General features: G+C 45.6%; 2 protein-coding genes across 2 annotated transcripts in view; one reads left to right on the top strand and one right to left on the bottom strand.

Moving 5' to 3' along the window:
- The window catches only part of SYN3 (synapsin III), a 318593-nt gene that overhangs the window by 155584 nt on the left and 141794 nt on the right, over positions 1–21215 (top strand). The window contains exon 6 of the mRNA XM_066590171.1: positions 8380–8469. Within this exon, the coding sequence (XP_066446268.1) occupies positions 8380–8469 (90 nt within the window). The remainder of the gene's footprint in view (positions 1–8379; positions 8470–21215) is intronic.
- TIMP3 (TIMP metallopeptidase inhibitor 3) overlaps positions 13925–21215 on the bottom strand; it is a 41951-nt gene continuing 34660 nt past the window's right edge. Inside the window, exon 5 of the mRNA XM_066590170.1 lies at positions 13925–18963. Within this exon, the coding sequence (XP_066446267.1) occupies positions 18766–18963 (198 nt within the window). The 3' untranslated portion in view covers positions 13925–18765. The remainder of the gene's footprint in view (positions 18964–21215) is intronic.

The raw sequence follows: 21215 nt of genomic DNA, 5'->3' as shown, positions 1-21215 counted from the left end.
TACTTATCCTGTACTGATCCTGAGTTACATCCTGTATTATACTGCAGAGCTGCACTCACTATTCTGCTGGTGGAGTCACTGTGTACATACATTACTTATCCTGTACTGATCCTGAGTTACATCCTGTATTATACTCCAGAGCTGCACTCACTATTCTGCTGCGGGTGGAGTCACCGTCTACATACATTACTTATCCTGTACTGATCCTGAGTTACATCCTGTATTATACTCCAGAGCTGCACTCACTATTCTGCTGGTGGAGTCACTGTGTACATACATTACTTATCCTGTACTGACCCTGAGTTACATCCTGTATTATACTCCAGAGCTGCACTCACTATTCTGCTGGTGGAGTCACTGTGTACATACATTACTTATCCTGTACTGATCCTGAGTTACATCCTGTATTATCCTCCAGAGCTGCACTCACTATTCTGCTGGTGGAGTCACTGTGTACATACATTACTTATCCTGTACTGATCCTGAGTTACATCCTGTATTATACTCCAGAGCTGCACTCACTATTCTGCTGGTGGAGTCACTGTGTACATACATTACTTATCCTGTACTGCCCCTGAGTTACATCCTGTATTATCCTCCAGAGCTGCACTCACTATTCTGCTGGTGGAGTCACTGTGTACATACATTACTTATCCTGTACTGCTCCTGAGTTACATCCTGTATTATACTCCAGAGCTGCACTCACTATTCTGCTGGTGGAGTCACTGTGTACATACATTACTTATCCTGTACTGCTCCTGAGTTACATCCTGTATTATACCCCAGAGCTGCACTCACTATTCTGCTGGTGGAGTCACTGTGTACATACATTACTTATCCTGTACTGCTCCTGAGTTACATCCTGTATTATACTCCAGAGCTGCACTCACTATTCTGCTGGTGGAGTCACTGTATACATACATTACTTATCCAGTACTGATCCTGAGTTACATCCTGTATTATACTCCAGAGCTGCACTCACTATTCTGCTGGTGGAGTCACTGTGTACATACATTACTTATCCTGTACTGCTCCTGAGTTACATCCTGTATTATACCCCAGAGATGCACTCACTATTCTGCTGGTGGAGTCACTGTGTACATACATTACTTATCCTGTACTGACCCTGAGTTACATCCTGTATTATACTCCAGAGCTGCACTCACTATTCTGCTGGTGGAGTCACTATATACATACATTACTTATCCTGTACTGAGCCTGAGTTACATGCTGTATTATACCCCAGAGCTGCACTCACTATTCTGCTGGTGGAGTCACTGTGTACATACATTACTTATCCTGTACTGCTCCTTAGTTACATCCAGTATTATACTCCAGAGCTGCACTCACTATTCTGCTGGTGGAGTCACTGTGTACATACATTACTTATCCTGTACTGATCCTGAGTTACATCCTGTATTATACTCCAGAGCTGCACTCACTATTCTGCTGGTAGAGTCACTGTGTACATACATTACTTATCCTGTACTGCTCCTGAGTTACATCCTGTATTATACCCCAGAGCTGCACTCACTATTCTATAGGCTCCAGTGCTGAAAACCCCCAGCCGCCCCTTGCTTGTTCAGTCTCTGCAGAGAGCTTCTAGTGGTGATCTGCCGTGGGTAGTGTCATCCACATCCTCTGATGTAATAACCACTATGGCTGCCGTCACAGCTGATATCAGCGAGCATCCCCAGAGACGGTATAACGGTTGCATCAAGGACGTAGGACGTGGGCGTTGTGAGACCAGAGGACAAGGACGGGGATCGGATGCCTCGGGGAGGCGCAGGACTCTTCCCTGATGCAGAATGTTGATAAGGCAGAACAAATCCAGTTTCCCAGTCAAAACAAGCGCCTGTTTTCCTTCCTCCTGTCACGCTGCGGCCTCGCTGTGACGCTGGCAGCCATGTTTTGTCTTCGCCTGCTTGCCAACAAGATGAGACCGACAGAGGACATGAGCGTTCCGGGGACAAGCACACAACTCACTTACTTATGCTCTGTATGGGTTTATGAGCGTCATAGATTGGGGTTCTTTCTCGGAACCATGAGCAGGCACAGTCAGCTCCATGCCGGGGTGAGACCTGGGATGGTTTGCGGTTTGCTCCGCATATTGAGAGGAGTTGTATCTGATGGGTCAAACTCTTTAATCAGATACTTATTAAAAAAATTTATTTAGGTAGACTATCCCTTTAAATGTGGGAGGGGCAGCGACCACTAGGCTAAACAGTTTTCAGGCTCACAAGAACAGCTATAACTTTTTCCAGAGCATACAGGTATATCTATAGGATTGATAAACCTATATAGACACATTACTGAGTCTACCGGACCTGAACGATGTGCCTAAGGGCTTATTTAGGTGACCGTATATCGGCTCGGTTTTCACGCCGAGCCGATATACGGTGTCCTTGTCCGCAAGGGGGGGGGGTGGAAGAGCCAGGAGCAGGAACTGAGCTCTCGCCATTTCCCCACCCCTCGACACTATTTGCAATGGGAGGGGCAGGGGCAGAGCTAAGCGCCGTGACTTAGCTCCGCCCCCATCTCACCCCCGCCTATTGCAAATAGTGGCAAGGGGCGGAGAGGGGGCGGGAGCTCAGTTCCTGCTCCTGGCTCTTCCATTCCCCCCCCCCCCCCATCCCACAGACAAGGACACCGTATATCGGCTCGGCATGAAAACCGAGCCGATATACAGTCGCCTAAATAAGCCCTTACAGGTAGGCAGATTTCCTTATGGATGGAACTTTCCTTTGAGCCAAACTACTTACATCAGCCCGTTTAGGACCAAGCACTGTAAATATACGGCGCTTGGTCCTGGGCTTTAAACTCAGCTGTATGTAATATAACGGCGGGGATTAAAGCCTCCTGCTTCTAAAATAAATCAGAAGCAGGATGGGCCGTCAGCGGTTAGTCACAGCTGGTAACCCAGAGGAGGGGGGAGAAGTGGCTTTTAACCCTTTCTGCCTCCTCCTTTCTTCAGTACACAGTGCTCAATGAACGATATGTACTAGAGTGGAAGTGTTTCTTCCACTACGGGAGCCCCGGGGTCATGTGACCGCTATGATTCCGTGCTTCAACACAGCGGGAGGGTCATAGTAGACCCTGATCAGCTCTGCCATTGACTATTGTCACTACAGGGGATATTTCTGGGGCTGCCATGGATGCGGCTCCTATGGATGCCCGACTACAGTTGGAAAGTATCAAATTAAACGAAAACAAACATGTGACTGTCCCCCAGAGGTCTTACATGACGTCATCGGGGACACAGATAGTAAAAAACATGTGACTGTCCCCCAGAGGTCTTACATGACGTCATCGGGGACACAGATAGTAAAAAACATGTGACTGTCCCCCAGAGGTCTTACATGACGTCATCGGGGACACAGATAGTAAAAAACATGTGACTGTCCCCCAGAGGTCTTACATGACATCATCAGGGACGCAGATAGTAAAAAACATGTGACTGTCCCCCAGAGGTCTTACATGACATCATCAGGGACGCAGATAGTAAAAAACATGTGACTGTCCCCCAGAGGTCTTACATGACATCATCAGGGACGCAGATAGTAAAAAACATGTGACTGTCCCTCAGAGGTCTTACATGACGTCATGGGGGACACAGATAGTAAAAAACATGTGACTGTCCCTCAGAGGTCTTACATGACGTCATGGGGGACACAGATAATAAAAAACTTGTGACTGTCCCTCAGAGGTCTTATATGACATCATCAGGGACACAGATAGTAAAAAACATGTGACTGTCCCTCAGAGGTCTTACATGGCATCATGGGGGACACAGATAGTAAAAAACATGTGACTGTCCATCAGAGGTCTTACATGACGTCATCGGGGGACCCAGATAGTAAAAAACATGTGACTGTCCCTCAGAGGTCTTACATGACGTCATGGGGGACACAGATAGTAAAAAACATCTGACTGTCCCCCAGAGGTCTTACATGACGTCATCGGGGACACAGATAGTAAAAAACTTGTGACTGCCCCTCAGCGGTCTTACATGATGTCTTGGGGGACACAGATAGTAAAAAACTTGTGACTGTCCCTCAGAGGTCTTACATGACGTCTTGGGGGACACAGATAGTAAAAAACATGTGACTGTCCCTCAGAGGTCTTACATGACGTCTTGGGGGACACAGATAGTAAAAAACATGTGACTGTCCCTCAGAGGTCTTACATGATGTCATCGGGTACACAGATAGTAAAAAACATGTGACTGTCCCTCAGAGGTCTTACATGACATCATGGGGGACACAGATAGTAAAAAACATGTGACTGTCCCTCAGAGGTCTTACATGACGTCATCGGGGGACACAGATAGTAAAAAACATGTGACTGTCCCCCAGAGGTCTTACATGATGTCATCGGGGACACAGATAGTAAAAAACATGTGACTGTACCTCAGAGGTCTTACATGACGTCATCGGGGACACAGATAGTAAAAACATGTGACTGTCCCTCAGAGGTCTTACATGATGTCATCGGGGACACAGATAGTAAAAAACATGTGACTGTCCCTCAGAGGTCTTACATGACGTCATCGGGGACACAGATAGTAAAAAACATGTGACTGTCCCTCAGAGGTCTTACATGACGTCATCGGGGACACAGATAGTAAAAAACTTGTGACTGTACCTCAGAGGTCTTACATGACATCATCGGGGACACAGATAGTAAAAAACATGTGACTGTCCCCCAGAGGTCTTACATGACGTCATTGGGGACACAGATAGTAAAAAACATGTGACTGTCCCTCAGAGGTCTTACATGACGTCATCGGGGACACAGATAGTAAAAAACATGTGACTGTCCCTCAGAGGTCTTACATGACGTCATCGGGGACACAGATAGTAAAAAACTTGTGACTGTACCTCAGAGGTCTTACATGACATCATCGGGGACACAGATAGTAAAAAACATGTGACTGTCCCCCAGAGGTCTTACATGACGTCATTGGGGACACAGATAGTAAAAAACATGTGACTGTCCCTCAGAGGTCTTACATGACGTCATCGGGGACACAGATAGTAAAAAACATGTGACTGTCCCTCAGAGGTCTTACATGACGTCATCGGGGACACAGATAGTAAAAAACATGTGACTGTCCCTCAGAGGTCTTACATGATGTCATCGGGTACACAGATAGTAAAAACCATGTGACTGTCCCTCAGAGGTCTTACATGACGTCATCGGGAACACAGATAGCAAAAAACATGTGACTGTCCCTCAGAGGTCTAACATGACGTCATCAGGGACACAGATAGTAAAAAACATGTGACTGTCCCTCAGAGGTCTTACATGACGTCATCGGGGACATTGAGGGACAGTCACATGTTTTTTACTATCTGTGTCCCCGATGATGTCATGTAAGACCTCTGAGGGACAGTCACATGTTTTTTACTATCTGAGGTCTTACATGACATCATCGGGGACACAGATAGTAAAAAACATGTGACTGTCCCTCAGAGGTCTTACATGACGTCATCGGGGACACAGATAGTAAAAAACATTTGACTGTCCCTCAGAGGTCTTACATGACGTCATAGAGGACACAGATAGTAAAAAACATGTGACTGTCCCCCAGAGGTCTTACATGTGACTGTCCCTCAGAGGTCTTACATGACGTCATAGAGGACACAGATAGTAAAAAACATGTGACTGTCCCTCAGAGGTCTTACATGACGTCATGGAGGACACAGATAGTAAAAAACATGTGACTGTCCCTCAGAGGTCTTACATGACGTCATCGGGGACACAGATAGTAAAAAACATTTGACTGTCCCTCAGAGGTCTTACATGACGTCATAGAGGACACAGATAGTAAAAAACATGTGACTGTCCCTCAGAGGTCTTACATGATGTCATGGAGGACACAGATAGTAAAAAACATGTGACTGTCCCTCAGAGGTCTTACATGATGTCATGGAGGACACAGATAGTAAAAAGAAATGTTAAAAAAAATCATTTTTTTTCTTTAATTTTTACCCCCAATAAAACTAAAAAACAGAAAAAATATATATATTTTTAAAAATCGCCCTATATGTCACGGGAAAAAAACAGCAAAAATATTTTTGGTAGCTGAAGGAAAAAAAATGGGTGAGTAAAACCGCCACATGGGTAAAATCCCTAAAAATGTCGGGTCCTTAAGGGGTTTAAGGAATTGTCCAATTGAGAAAACCCACCTCCTTACAAATGTAAAGGAATTGCGAATTAAAACAACTCTCCGTTTTAGGAACAAAATCCGGTCCTGGAACTGAAGGAGGGGGGGGGGGGGGGGGCGGATATTATCTTTAGACTACATAATCCCCACAGTGCATTGGTAGTGTTAAACTGTCATTGCACCATATCTGCTCTCTGATTGGCCACAGCTGCTCACATGAACGGAGCTGGCAGATCGGAGGGGCAGCAGAGAGCGGGTAATATACCCGCCACACTCTGTGATCCTTTTACGTGCTGCGGTCAACACTGATCGCAGCATGTAAGGGGTTAACAGCAAAGATCAGTGTTCTCAGCAATCCCTGCCGTTGCAGAGGCTGGTTGGCTGAGTCCTGCTTCTAAGCTTGCGCCATCCGCAGGACATAAGTGCATGCCCATTTGCAGAAACTGTTTCTTGCCAGGGGGGCAGGGTGTTATACCAATATATACACTTACCCCCTATGCACATCTCCTATATATAGTGATATGGAGCATGCTGGTATAACCTGGGGATCTCCTGTATATAATTATATATATATACAGCTGGTATAAGTTATACATCTCCCTGTATATAATCATATGGAGCATGCTGGTATAACCTGGGTATCTCCTGTATATAATTATATATGTATAGCTGGTATAAGTTATACATCTCCTGTATATAGTGATATGGAGCATGCTGGTATAACCTGGGTATCTCCTGTATATAATTATATATGTACAGCTGGTATAAGTTATACATCCCCTGTATATAGTGATATGGAGCATGCTGGTATAACCTGGGTATCTCCTGTATATAATTATATATGTACAGCCGGTATAAGTTATACATCTCCTGTATATAGTGATATGGAGCATGCTGGTATAACCTGGGTATCTCCTGTATATAATTATATATGTACAGCTGGTATAGGTTATACATCTCCTGTATATAGTGATATGGAGCATGCTGGTATAACCTGGGTATCTCCTGTATATAATTATATATGTACAGCTGGTATAGGTTATACATCTCCTGTATATATTGATATGGAGCATGCTGGTATAACCTGGGTATCTCCTGTATATTATTATATATGTACAGCTGGTATAAGTTATACATCCCCTGTATATAGTGATATGGAGCATGCTGGTATAACCTGGGCATCTCCTGTATATAATTATATATGTACAGCTGGTATAAGTTATACATCCCCTGTATATAGTGATATGGAGCATGCTGGTATAACCTGGGCATCTCCTGTATATAATTATATATGTACAGCTGGTATAGGTTATACATCTCCTGTATATAGTGGTATGGAGCATGCTGGTATAACCGCGGTATCTCCTGTATATAATCATATGGGCCATGCTGGTATAACCTGCGTATCTCCTGTATATAGTGATATGGGCCATGCTGGTATAACCTCGGTATGCCCTATATATAATGATGTGGAGCATGCTGGTATAACCTGGGTATCTCCTGTGTATAATTATATATGTACAGCTGGTATAAGTTATACATCCCCTGTATATAATCATATGGGCCATGCTGGTATAACCTGGGTATCCCCTGTATATAGTGATTTGGAGCATGCTGATATAACCTGGGTATCTCCTGTATATAGTGATATGGGCCATGCTGGTATAGCCTGGGTATCCCCCGTATATAGTGATTTGGCGCATGCTGATATAACCTGGGTATCTCCTGTATATAGTGATATGGGCCATGCTGGTATAACCTGGGTATCCCCCGTATATAGTGATTTGGCGCATGCTGATATAACCTGGGTATCTCCTGTATATAGTGATATGGGCCATGCTGGTATAACCTGGGTATCCCCCGTATATAGTGATTTGGAGCATGCTGATATAACCTGGGTATCTCCTGTATATAGTGATATGGAGCATGCTGGTATAACCTGGGTATCCCCTGTATATAGTGATTTGGAGCATGCTGGTATAACCTGGGTATGTCCTAATATAATTCTATAAGCTCAGCTGGTATAAGTTATTTATGTCTTGTATATAGTGATATGATATATATATGGGAGGTGACCTTATGTTAACTTGTCGTCATGATGAACTGATGATCCGCACTGCATTTAATAATATCCTGGCGGCCTCTTGTATGGTAATTTGGGGCCGCCGCTCGTTGCGGCCTGCGCTCTCTTACTGTCATTGTCTTTCCAGTTTTCACAGCTCATAAAGATCTTCCAGAGACTGGGTGCCGAGAAGTTCCCGTTGATCGAGCAGTCCTTCTTCCCAAACCACAAGCAGATGGTGAGTGACACGGGCTTCCCATATGGCTCTTGGATGAGGCGGGGATGTCTTCGGCTACAGTTAGCACATGACGATGGGGGCTGCTGTTCTGGTACCTATTAGTGCATGAGCGCTCGATAATGTGATCTGTGATGTAGCTGGTGCCGAGAGACAGGAAGTCGTCCTCTACGTCACGGATACAAGATGTAAGCCATGGCATCCACATGGCTGGTTCATGATCAGGACACAGGCACCAGCTATACTATGTACATGCAACCAAGCTTGGTGGGATGAGACAACCACCTGATGGGATCTGAAGATCAGGGGCGTGGCTAAAGCCTCATGGGCCGGATGTAAAAGTTCTGCTTGGCTCCGCCCCTCACAACTTGCATGCATGGTTGCTGCGAAAATTCTCCGCTGCGTCACTGGGTCGTTTAAGGGAGGCATTGATGCGGCAGCGGCGCCAGGGATGATTAACTGCAGTTGATTTTGTCTGCTATCATTTCGTTTCACCGCTTTTTCCGGCAGCCATCAGTGATGTTCCATGTACACTCGTGACCACTGCCGCCAATTACAGGCCTCAGAAGAATACGCCCCTTGACGGCTGGTGTCAGTGATTGGCTGCAGCGATCATGTGTGAATATAGACCCCCACCGCTGTAGTATAGCCAACGAACATCGGCAGAGAGGACAGGATCTTCAGCGCTGGACAAGTGGGGAAACGGAGCGCCAAGTATCCTTCGTTTGTTATTTTTAACCATCTGCTGCCCTTTCTCCAATCTTACTACCGTATTAAAACCCCTTTAAGATAATCTCCGCCTCTGAAAATGTGCTTTAAACCAGATGAGGACCCGCCCCCTTGCATCATTATCGAGGCTCCACCCCTGAGGTACCTGATAACCTTTTTATACTGGTGGTTTAGTTGCTTGTAGGTTTTTTTCTGTTCTTCTGCTTCTACTGACTTTCTTATTAGCTTCATTTATACACAGCAGTTAATCCGAGCAAGCAGAGCTGCAGTATAAAGCATGGAGCAGAGCAGAACAGCTGCAGTATAAAGCATGGAGCAGAGCAGAACAGCAGCATGAACCCCTCAGGAAACACACTGGTAGTTTTCAGATCTCGCTATTTCGATAGACACAGCTTAGAGGGTCCCTGGACGTTTTTGTGCTGTTTTTGGTAATTGGCCCCGCTTTGCATTTCCTTTGATCTCGAGGTGTTTTATCTGAGATCTGAAGGGTTTCCTCGTCCCGCTTTGTACTGTGATCCTCCGAGTGTGCGGCGGGACAATGGCAGGCGTGAGGCGGCTTTTATAATCACCACTATCAAGTATGTTGTTTGTACCTTCTCCAAAGCTGCGGCTTTAATCTGTGGCCAAATGACCCGTCAGCTCAGAGTAAACGGCACAGTGCCACCAAACCAAGCCGACTACAATGCCTGGCACGGAGTACTCCCCAGCGGGCACCGACGATGCCCCTACAACGACGTCTCGCCGAGGACTGACCTACCTGATAGCTTTCGTAAAAAAAAGAGCAAAATGAGCTTTCTGTCCAGATCGGAGTCAGGCGGCCGTCACACGGCTGAGCGCAGTTTTCCATGAGAGCGATGCAATTTGCGAGGGAGTCGCAGCACTGAGCGCTCTGAACGCTCCGCGCATTTATTTTTAATAGGAAGGATTAGACATTGCCGCACGTTCTTTTTTGGGGTGATATCGCCCATTATCTCCTACGGGATGTTTATTTTCGCACTGACGTAACATGCGGTTTCCCCGTGTCGCCGTCGCACGCACCGCAGTGCCGTATGATTTTCTCGCAAAATGCATTGCATGGATAAGCCCGCTTGCAGCACAATATGGGTCTTGGTTTCTCTGACTGATATCCTGCTTGTCCGTGTAAATACACCCTTAAAGGGGTCCCCCACAAAACAGAGTTATTCGCTGTCCATAGGATAATAACTATCTGACCACTGGGGTCGGTCTGACTGGGACCCGAATGCATGGGGCGGCGGTCGTGCATGCGCACTATTGCTCCGCTCATTTAAAGGGCCCCTCTGGTTTTTGGAATCGGGAAGTATATTACCCGCACTTGACCTTCTCCACCTTCCCTCAGTCCCGTTATCGGATGGCCAACTCAGTCTTCAGACTTCCTTATCTTCCAGTGTGCATTGGTAGCCTTAGACTACTACTACGCTATACCTGCTCTCCGATTGGCCACTGCTGCTTACATGATCAGCACTGGCCAATCAGAGAGCAGCGCACAGTGTGCATGAGGGAGTTAGAACATTTCAGCAGCCATCTTGGATGACTCATGAGAGAGTCAGATCTGAGGGACCCACGTTGTTATGAATGGTAGGGATCCTAGTGGTCAAACACTGACCGATCAGGTAGTTATCACCTTTCCTTTGGACAGCGGACAGCTTTTTTGGGGGGCTACCCCTTTAATACCTTCCCTCCGCAGGCGGTAAACTCAGATCCTGGTGGGAAGTAGTTCCCTCCCTGTGACAAAAGCTTACTTCCTATTTGTACCTGCGCCATCTGCAGTGGGAGGAGGCTGTAACTGCCAGCTGGCCTCCTGCTGCAACAGCGGGGATCAGTGAGAACTCTGTTCTCATCAATGTTGATTGAGGCGTGTAAAAGTTCATAGAGGAAGGGCGCTCCCGCTATCATGTCATCAGCCCTCGGCTGTATAATCACCGAGGGCCAACGGGGTGTGGTTTATGCAAATTGTCAAACAAAGACATTTCCACTATGCTTGGGAGGAGAGCACGGGGGGGGGAGGGGGGGCAGTATGGCAAACATCCATCCGTATATTGGCAGGTATGGTGCTAGACATGAAGCCCAAGGCAGGGGCATGGTTCTAGGGGTTAGCGGTAGCAGTCCCATTTGGGCCCTGGTGTCTGAGGGGGGCCAGAGACTTTTCTGCCACACAAGATGGCACATAGAGGGTAATGGTCATGTTACGGATTTTGCATCAGGGCCCCGTAGCTTTAATTTACGCCTTAGGCCCCAAATTGTATCTATGTTAATATTTCAGTTGCGTTTCTAATTGCTGAGTAATGGATTTATGCTTCAGGTTGTAAAAAGTGAAGCAAATTTGATAAAGTAACATCTACCGTTTTGTGTACACAGCTCATATGAAGACCTGTGTGTCTCCATACTACAAATAAAACTCTTCCTCTTCTTAGTAACCTACTGACAGTAGTAGAGGGGCAGATGGAGGAAAGTTACACATGAGTTCAGGATCAGACTACACAGGGTTGGCTTGTAGTCTGTAACCATGGAGACACATGGATCTGCATAGGAACTGTGTACAGAAAACGGTAGTTATATAATCAAGATAATTTGCCAAGTTCTTTTATTTTTGGATGCACTGGTACAATAAAAGAAGCATTGTTCGCAAAAGTGCGCACACCCTTCAAGACGGCTGTGCTCTAAGTGCTCTTATCCGTCACTCAAGACTCTTGGACCCTGGGTGAAGATGTGGCTGAATTGTGATTTCAGACTACCTCCACGGCGCCGGCAGCCACTTAAGGCAGCATTGCACAACGCCGCCTGTTTATTGTTACATCGTCTTACATAATGTATTACACAATTAGTTTATTCGCCGCCGACTCCCTCTTGGCGACGGCAGCTGTACGAAATACGGATTGTTATTGTGTCGTCTCTTGACCCCAATTACAGGAATTAATTAGGTTAATTAGGTTTAATAGGTATAAAGTACGCCAGCAAACCTATAGTCATTAGAGACGGCTGTATACGGAGAAAACATCTGGCGTAGCGTAAACATGACTTATGTGTGTCATTACCCGGACTGATTAATATGCGAAACCAGGCCAATTCGTTACAAGGCAGCAGATAACAGCAGTTTGGATGAATTTGTTTCATTCTCACAAGGACAAGGAGTCTTCGAAAACAGGGACATTTAAAGAAATCTCCGCCATTTATCATTGATTGTGCCGATTAAAATCCTAATATATCTTCGTAGCAGTCAGAGCTCCATTTGTTTGATACACAGCTCCAAATCCTTGCGTAGCGATAGATACATTTTATCACTCTGGCTACCTGTAGTCAGCACTAGAGGGAGCTCATGAGCTTACTGTATACTGTCTGAACATTGAACTCTATAATAATACAGTCTGCATTAACTCCCCCTAGTGGTGGCTACAGGCAGACAAAATGTTATCATTGAACTTTATGTCTATGCAAGAGCATTGGAGCTCTGTATGAGAAATTATTGGAGTTCTGTATCAGAGCTTCATTGGTCTTGATTAATCCATCGTTTAGGTTGTATGCCTGAATGTCTAGTAGTATAAATGCTATTAAGGTAACACTACTGCAATGGGCCCTGAAAGTTCAAAGGCCAAACCTAGATTCTTGGTAGTGAAACTAGCTTCTGAGTTGGGCTTTTTTCGGCACCTGGCCACACCTTTAGCGGCATTGTGAGACTCTTTAATGGTTGTGGCATGAAGATTTTCCATGACCAAGGCCAGTTGATGGGTCTGATGCTGCCAATCAGGGGTCCATACTAGGATCAGGACCCCGCTTTACATTTTGTCCATCCAAGATCAATCAAGATTGAGCCTACCACACTTTTCAATTGGCTTTTGTTGGTGATCATGGCGGAGAGGTGTTCTGGTGGAGTAGGGTCTGCGGAGAGGGAGGGGTCATAGTGGTGAAGAATCATGGTAGAGTGAGGTCAAAGGGGAGAGCATCTATGGTCGATTTGGGGTCATGATGAAGTGAGGTCATTGAGAAGAGGGGGGGGATCATGGTGGAGTAGGGTGTTTGGAAAGGGTTCCTGGTGGAGGGCGGGTCATGATGGAGTGAGATCATGGTGGTGAGGGATCATGATAGAGTAGGGTCACTGTGGAGAGAGATCATGGTGGAGAGGGGATGAAGAGGGGCTATGTTGTAGAGGGGCATAGAGTGAGCTCATGGTGGGGAAAAAGGGGTCATGATGGATTGAGGTCATAGTAGAAGGGGTTCATGGTAGAGAGAGGGGCCATAGTACAGTGGGTTATTGTGGCAAGAGATTATGATGGGGTGAGGTCCTAGTGGAGAGGGTTCATGTCAAAGAAAGGGGTCATAATAGATTTAGGTCATGGTAGAGAGGTGCTATGGTAAAGCGAGGTTCTAGTTGAATGGGGTCTATGGAGAGGGGTCCTGTTGGAAAGAGGGGTCATGATGAAGTGGGATCATGGTAGAAATGAGTCATGGGGTAGTGGGTCATTGAGTGAGGTCATGATGGAGATGATTCATGGGTAGAGAGGGGTCATAGTGGATTGAGGTAATAATACAGAGGGGTTATGGTGGAATGAAGTGATGGTTACATGTTAAACCTTTCGCAGATCTTGGTCTGACCCCTTGGACCTATTACCGGCACCTGTTACTTGGTGCCACCCCATAGTGGCATAGATCTTCTCCATGCCCACAGCTCAGTTCTGCGCTCCTGCTCATAAACATAGGACACCAGATCCACAGGTTTGATAGAAATATAAAGGATTTGTTTAATGTTTAGGATAAAATATACTGCAAAACACAAACATTTTAGAGCAGAAGCCAATATACAATCACAGAATATACAGTTCATAAATAACATGACACAAATCGCCAACCGCGTCTACAAATGGTCACCACGTATCATTTGACTTTCCCACAGGATGCAGGTCTTTGCCGACGTGACCTGTCCTGCACCCATCCACCAGCCTTGCCTAATTTGTACTGTACATGGCATGGTGGGGTAAGGGGCTGGGAGGGTAATTAGTACACATCAATGACTGATGGAGGGAGAAACTACAAGTCCCAGCATCCTCTGTCCATATAAATTGGACAGCCACAGCTTGTTGGATGCACTGATCTAACAGTTGGGTCATTTATGGTTCCCATCAGTAGGGTCAGTTAATCAGTATCACTCCAGCTGGCCATCAAAGTCTGACCCAGAAAGCAGCGAGCGTCAGTAACCAGTCCCTCGTCTCCATGGTGTCCCTAATTTACGATATTATGTTGTATCTCGTTGGCCGGCCGTCTCCCTTCTATGTTATTGCTAAGTGAGCTGAAGGGCCAAAGTTGTTTGCTGTACCCATTAGGAGCACCGCGGGCAAAGAATTTACAGGTAAAGGTTATTGACTCTGAGTGCCCCTCCCCCGTCTGATGTAGCTCCAAAAGACGGCCATATAATTGGCCTCTAAGGCGGACGTAATAGGAGAATTTAAAGGGTAATTCCACATTAAGTGTGTCATACTGATCTTGGGTTATATTGGGCATTGTTCTCCGTTCACATCCATAGCTAAAAAGAATATTCTACGGATTCCCCGTTACTAAAGCCCAGTTAATGGGGTCGTCCAGGGAGGGGAAATACCCAATTCAGTGGCGTCAGAACCTCCACTTCTGGCCCGATGCAGCACCAGGTCATGTGGTATGGCATGGCCCTTCCATTGGCTGTGATGTCATCGCAGGGGGCTGGCTGTTCAGCTAATTTCAATGACTCAGCCAGGCCCCTTCGTTAATCCAGAGATAGTGAAGGGGACTGGCTTGCTTACTTAGATAAGCTGAACAGCCAGTCGCCTGCGATGACGTCAGCGGTCATACCATGTGACCCGGTGTCAGAAACGGTTAGAAAGGGGGGGTTCCGAGACTGCTGGCCTGGACAAGCATTTCCTTTCCCTGGATAACTTATTCTTTGAAGCTAAGTCAGTCGGTCACATGACTGTCTGCAGAGCGCAAATAAACCGTTGACTGTTTCCAAGAGAATTCTGATCTTCACTTTGGTGGTGAATGGAGAAGGGGGTATCCTAAAACTGAAACTCAGTGCTGAATCGGTAAAGAGAAGTATTTACAAAGTTACTTATAGTAAGATTTAGACTGCCAAGTCTCAAGCAAAAAACTACACTTGCCCTTTAAAAAAGGGTATGCAAATGGGGGATGAGGAAAAAAAGGGCCTTTGCAGCGCCACCTAGTGGAAGCTAGTCCATCTTGGGTGTCTTTTTTTCCATGTGGAGAAGACTCTTGTTTGACTTCAAGAGACTCTTTCACCATCTTCTTGCACCCTTACCTTAAGGAATACATGTGGTAGTGAAGGCACTCTGATGCAGTGATGTGTCTGCTGTGGATCTGTGCAGTAGTTTGGGAGAAACTTTCATTTTATTAGTAGCAGCATGTGCATAGAAGACTGCTAAAAGTGTCCCTTTATATTCATGAGCTGCAGGCTGGCTACACCCACCCCGCCCTCCATCCATTGATTGACAGCCTATTCCTGTGCATACCATTGGCTGGAGAGTGCGGTGGGTGTAGCTACCCTGCAGCTCATGAATATGCAGGACTACTTCTGTGTCTGGCTGCTACTAGTAAGATGCAAGTTTCTCCCAACCTGCTGCACAGATCCATACAGCGGGCATATCACTGCAGTCAGTGTGGCAAGCGGTACCTTACGGTGTGCTCAATGAGGGCTGCAAAAAGATGGCGGCAGATTCCCTTTCTATCCTTAGTCATGTTGTAAAAAGGTCTAAAAAGGTCAGAGATTGACTTATAGGACAGAAACCTTCCAATAGGTGGCACTAGAGAGGCCTTTTTCCCATTTACATAACTTATTTCCCAGAGAGCACTGCATGGCTGATAGGTCTCCCTCTACACCTTCTTGGCAGTATCTCTCCTGTCCCACTTTAAACTGGATCCCATGTAGCCCATAGAGACTCCTAGTGCGTGATCAGCCGAGCCCCATCCGTTATCCTGTGGTCACGACTTGTAATGATGGGAGTTGTAGTTCGATCCACCAAGTTGCTGCTTGGACTTCAAAGTAAATAATGTTTAGAAATGCGACTCTCCCATCTACCCCCCCACAAGCCCGGCCGTCCGGGCCGGAAACCAAATATAAAAAGCAGATTCATATAAAATATCCGTATCTGTGATATAATGTAGCAAACCTGTAAATAGCATAAAAAACTATTCCCTACTTGGAATGGAGTGAAGATATATTAAAAAACAACCTTTTTCTCTACAAATGATAAATAATAAGAGAAAAAAATATATATAAACAGGAAATATGTTACGTCACACAATCTCGCTAAAACTTACTTTAAGTCACCCATTTTGTCAGAAATGGAAAAAAAGCAAGACTTTATATTAGAGATCTACATATAATGCATCTATAAAAATATCCAGTCGAAAAGCAACAAAAATAGATATAATTTCGGGTCACGTCAAGGCACCACGTCTCAGTGCAGGCGGCGAGAAGATCTCACGGGAATATAGAAAAAATTGGGATAAAACTGATCACATTTTTATCATGCGAGGAGATCCTGAAATCTGGTGTCAGAGGACGGACTGTGAGAACCTGCAGGTTAAGCCCTGTGCTGCTAGGGGGCAGCAGAATGACAATAACCAGTGAATAGGAGCGCCTCTACAGGCTTGGAGGTGTAACTGCATAGGATTCATGGTATAGGGCTTGTTGACACCTATGTATTCCTTGGAGGCTCAGGTCTTGTTTTTGTCTTTCTTCAAAGTGAACCGGAATCTTAGATAAACGATCTCGCAGTCTAGTTACTAAGATTAATTAAAGTGACCTACTTCAAGCAGCACAGTTCTGTCCGGGGCCTGGAGGGGGCGTTATATGAAAGGCATTGGTTTTCTGTGCTGTTATCCCTCCGATCCGTCAGTTTTGGGTCCCAGTTTCAGTTGTTCAAAATGGCCGCCTCATTATTTCAAAAACAAAATCCACACAGTGCATTGATGGTATAAGGCTACCGATGCACTACCCCTTCTTTCTGACTGGCCAGCGGTGCTCACATGATCAGTGTTGGCCAATCGGAGAACAGTTGACAGAGTGCATTAGGTAGGTAGAAGTCTGAAAGTGAAGCCCGGAACGTTGGATCACAGGATAAACAGCGCAGAACACCAACCGCGGGTGATATAATAATTTGTGCCGGTACCGCAGAGTCGCTTTAAGCAGTTTTCATGGTTTTAGAATTAATTCTTGTTGTTTTATCCTCATGAATTCCTATTCTTGCCTCATCACTGGTCTATATACTTAGCTAATTAGGAATTCTGTACATGAACAGGATATCCACAATTAGAAAACCATGGCTTGGGGTGGTGTTGTAGCTCAGCCCCATTCACCTGAGTAGTTAGGTTGCAATACCCGATGCAGCCCATGAACACGGGTGGCGCTATTTCTGGAAGAAAAGCAGCCATGTTTTTCTAAAGCCAGTTTCACAGGAGCGTATTACTGGTGTGCACCCATAAAACAGGCGAATGTCCCGGCCTGACCACAGTGATCCATGAGCTCAGGTCAGTAGACCCGTGGCTGGACTGGGACACTTGTGAAACTCGCCTAATTCTGTACAACCCCTTAAGAAATACCGTTGATCACTGCGTGATGGCCGCTCCTAAAGTCTTCATCTGAATTAGCAGCTCTATTATCTTACTGATCAAAAACATTGAGTCCTCGCTTTGCATCATACACACCTCCAATATAAAGGTATTGTCTAGGCAGTAATACAACAAGTTCAAATATTCTATATAACTCCGGGCCACAAGAGGGCACTGCATCAGAATCTGTGGCCCTTATACACATTACAGCCAGGGTCACTGTAACCTTCATAGTCATCGAAAATAGCTTATTTTTTATTTCATTGTTTCTGGCTAGTTCTGCCCAGACCTGCAAGGCATTACACACGGACAGTTATTACCATCATTCTATCCTGCCACTAAGCACATAGTTAGTCTCACAAACAAGATGTGAGAGTGACCTGGTCCAACATTTTTTATCATTCACATTGAAATATCTAAAACACTCCCCTGTTTTATGCTCCTTGACCCCACCTTCCCCAAATGCTCTTACATTGTATTTATGTAAAGTCAATGCTCTCTAGAGAGCAGATCTAATATCTTTTTCTAACACAGCAACTCTTGTGGCAGGAGGTTGAACTGCAAGTGAAAAAAAAAATCCACAGCACTGTTTCACCATAGTAGGATTTCCCCAAAAGGGAAGTTACCCCATTTTCAGTTTCTCTGTATTTATCTTACCCAATCAGATTTCTCTAACAGTCTGTAGCAGTGAGCCCAATGGACCATTCATAGAAGGAAGGAAAAGAAAATGGAGCAAGACTTTCCAAGAGAACCCCGCACACAATCTGCCTTAAATGGGTGATCGAAAAAAATTACAAAAAAATAAAAGAGAGTGATTAAAAATATACTTTCAGTATGATGGTAAAGACTTATGTGTTCCAAGTGCTAATTGTAGCAAGAAATCAGGCACTAATTTCATTGCCAATATGTATTTCAGGGTTACTGTCCTTTTACAGTTTGTGGGCCACAGTGCCGGCGGGCTCAGGGGTCCGTGGTGTTGATTACGGATCTGTCTTGTGGAGTCCATCCTCTGGACCAACTGCAGTAACCTTCCTTCTGCTTGACACAGACGTAATTCTTAGATTGGTAGCCGGGGGTGCCAAAGTTGGAGAGCAAATCTGTCCACAGACACTCGCTCTTCGATGTGATGAAACACGGGAGGTAATAGCAAGGCTTGATCTGTAATAAAGAAAGGGGAGCCGTTACAGGAACTTGTATTCAGTGTACTGTGCTATATAATATTTACTCCAACCCGCCCTCTCAGTATCCAATGTGAAGAAGGAGGTGTTACTTGAGAGGGAGGAGCCTAACACAAGTCTATGGAGCTTGAAGAAGCAGTCTACTCTATACCAGACAGAACTTTGTTTCTTTGACTCTAAAATGTGAATGACCTCTTGAGTGGGAGGGACTTAAAACAAGTTGTGCCACCTGAAGAATCAGTCGACAAAACTTCACGATTCTTTAAATCTAAAGTAGGCGAGACCTAAAACACGTCTGTGCAGCCTTAAGAAGCAGTCTACTTTATAGCAGTCAGAACTTCATGTTTCCAAGTTATGGTGCCTACAGTCTAGGGGACAAGGAGTTTGGGGAGCCTCCTTCCATACTCGCCCAATCCCCTGTTCCTGCCGTGTCCCCCAGCGAAGGCAGCACACACAGTCTTCTGAGGAGACTGCACATATAGTAACCACCACCTCCCTTATTCTTGGAGCCTTGGGACGGTTTCACATCTGCGTTGGAACCACCGAATACCCATTTGGATGTGGGGATTCCCCTTTCCTGCTCCCCGATGGGAGCACAGGTGGAGAACCTTATAGAACGACCCTAAAATAATACTAGAAACACAGTTTGATGGCAGAGGAGGACGGACACAGCTTTTATTAGCAAATCTAAGCATAAAGAGGAAAAAACACACCGTTGTGAAGGGGAAGAAATACTGGAACATTGACGCTTTCTTTCCTAATATCGAAAAACCCACTGCAAAACAGCGTGCATGTAGGGATGAGGACCATCTTCAGGGTAGGAAACCAGCCGCCAAAGAGGAAGCCGATGAGAATCAATTGGATCTCCGACCATCCCCACCTTGCACCTCTAAGTCCTTTCCACTCCGTCCTGCTAATCGGATAGAATATAGAATAAGGTCTAAACTAATGAGGTTCAAATAAACTCCATCAGCCATGAGGAGGTCCCCATTATCCCTTTCTAGCGCATGGTGGTGAAGAGACATACCGCCCCCATCTGATGAACCTGGAGACGCGGACATCAACATGCAGCTACATCAACATAGCTAAGGACCTAAAATCTTTGCTGGCTGAGATGACCTGTAGCAGCACATGGATCCACTGTTAAGCCCTTACGCCATTCCAATGCACTTTCACAGAAGACAACCCCAAGTTGATTCCAATAGAGCTGCTCTTCTAGCTGCCCAATGAATTAAAAAGTACCCAAAGATCCAAACCCGTGCTGGGTTAACTTCTGTAAAAAAACAAAGAAACTTACACAAATTAGTTCAAAACCAAGTCAGGGTGGACATAAAAACTCCATCTACCCACCTGCTTGATCTTACTCTCCTAACCCCAATCTGTCCGCTACTTTAGCCCCCCCCCCCCCCCCCCCCGATTATGAATGAATGCATTCTGAAATCGAATGTGACCAGACAGGTTTTGAAAACCGCATGAAATTGAAAACGCGTAAGTGGCCGACCATCGATGTTAGCTAAAAACTAAGCCCCAGTTACTCCACAGTAATTCTTTATTAAATAAACCAGATAAAATTTTCCTTGAGAGGACGAACCAATCGCCAAAAACCACTTCTGTCCTTATCGGTCTTTGATTGACGAATACACAACCTTCATACATCTTCTGACAACACAACATCTGAACAAATAAACCACTTGGCTTGTTAGAGCTGGGGGTGACCAGAACGTTCATAGGCGTCCGTGCTGACCGCCACGATTACCTATAGAAGTCTAGTTGATAAGTTGAAGGACTCCAGCTGGCTCTTATCCCGCTCCGCGGCCTCCTTCTTCCAATCATTGAGGACCTGAAGAGCCACAAACTCTTTTGGAGACCCCATAGCTTCAACATGAATGCAATGCCCAAAGCTGTTTGCTAGCAACTGCTGAAGACACCCCAGACTAACGACGATGAACCAGGTAATCTAATGTAGCTTCAAGGCGTCGGAAGTAACCCACTGGGATAGTCACTGCCTGCCACATCCAGCTAGGCTTTTCGCACTTTTGAATGACGCTTCCATGTTGGCGGAACTACAGAGTTTTTTGGCAGCTCTGCAAGTTGATCTCGACGATGGCCCATAAGCGCTTGAGGCAAGGATGCCCGTCCTCATCTGCTTCCGGATGTAGTTCCTGAAAGGTTGACATCTGGAAATAAGACAAAGCATCAGCTGTTCTGTTCTGTACATCGGGAAAATGTGAC

The sequence above is a fragment of the Eleutherodactylus coqui genome, chromosome 2, assembly GCF_035609145.1.
Source record: "Eleutherodactylus coqui strain aEleCoq1 chromosome 2, aEleCoq1.hap1, whole genome shotgun sequence".
Classification (NCBI taxonomy): Eukaryota; Metazoa; Chordata; class Amphibia; order Anura; family Eleutherodactylidae; genus Eleutherodactylus; species Eleutherodactylus coqui.
Note: the sequence above shows the minus strand (reverse complement) of the source record. Positions and strands in the feature narration are given on the sequence as shown.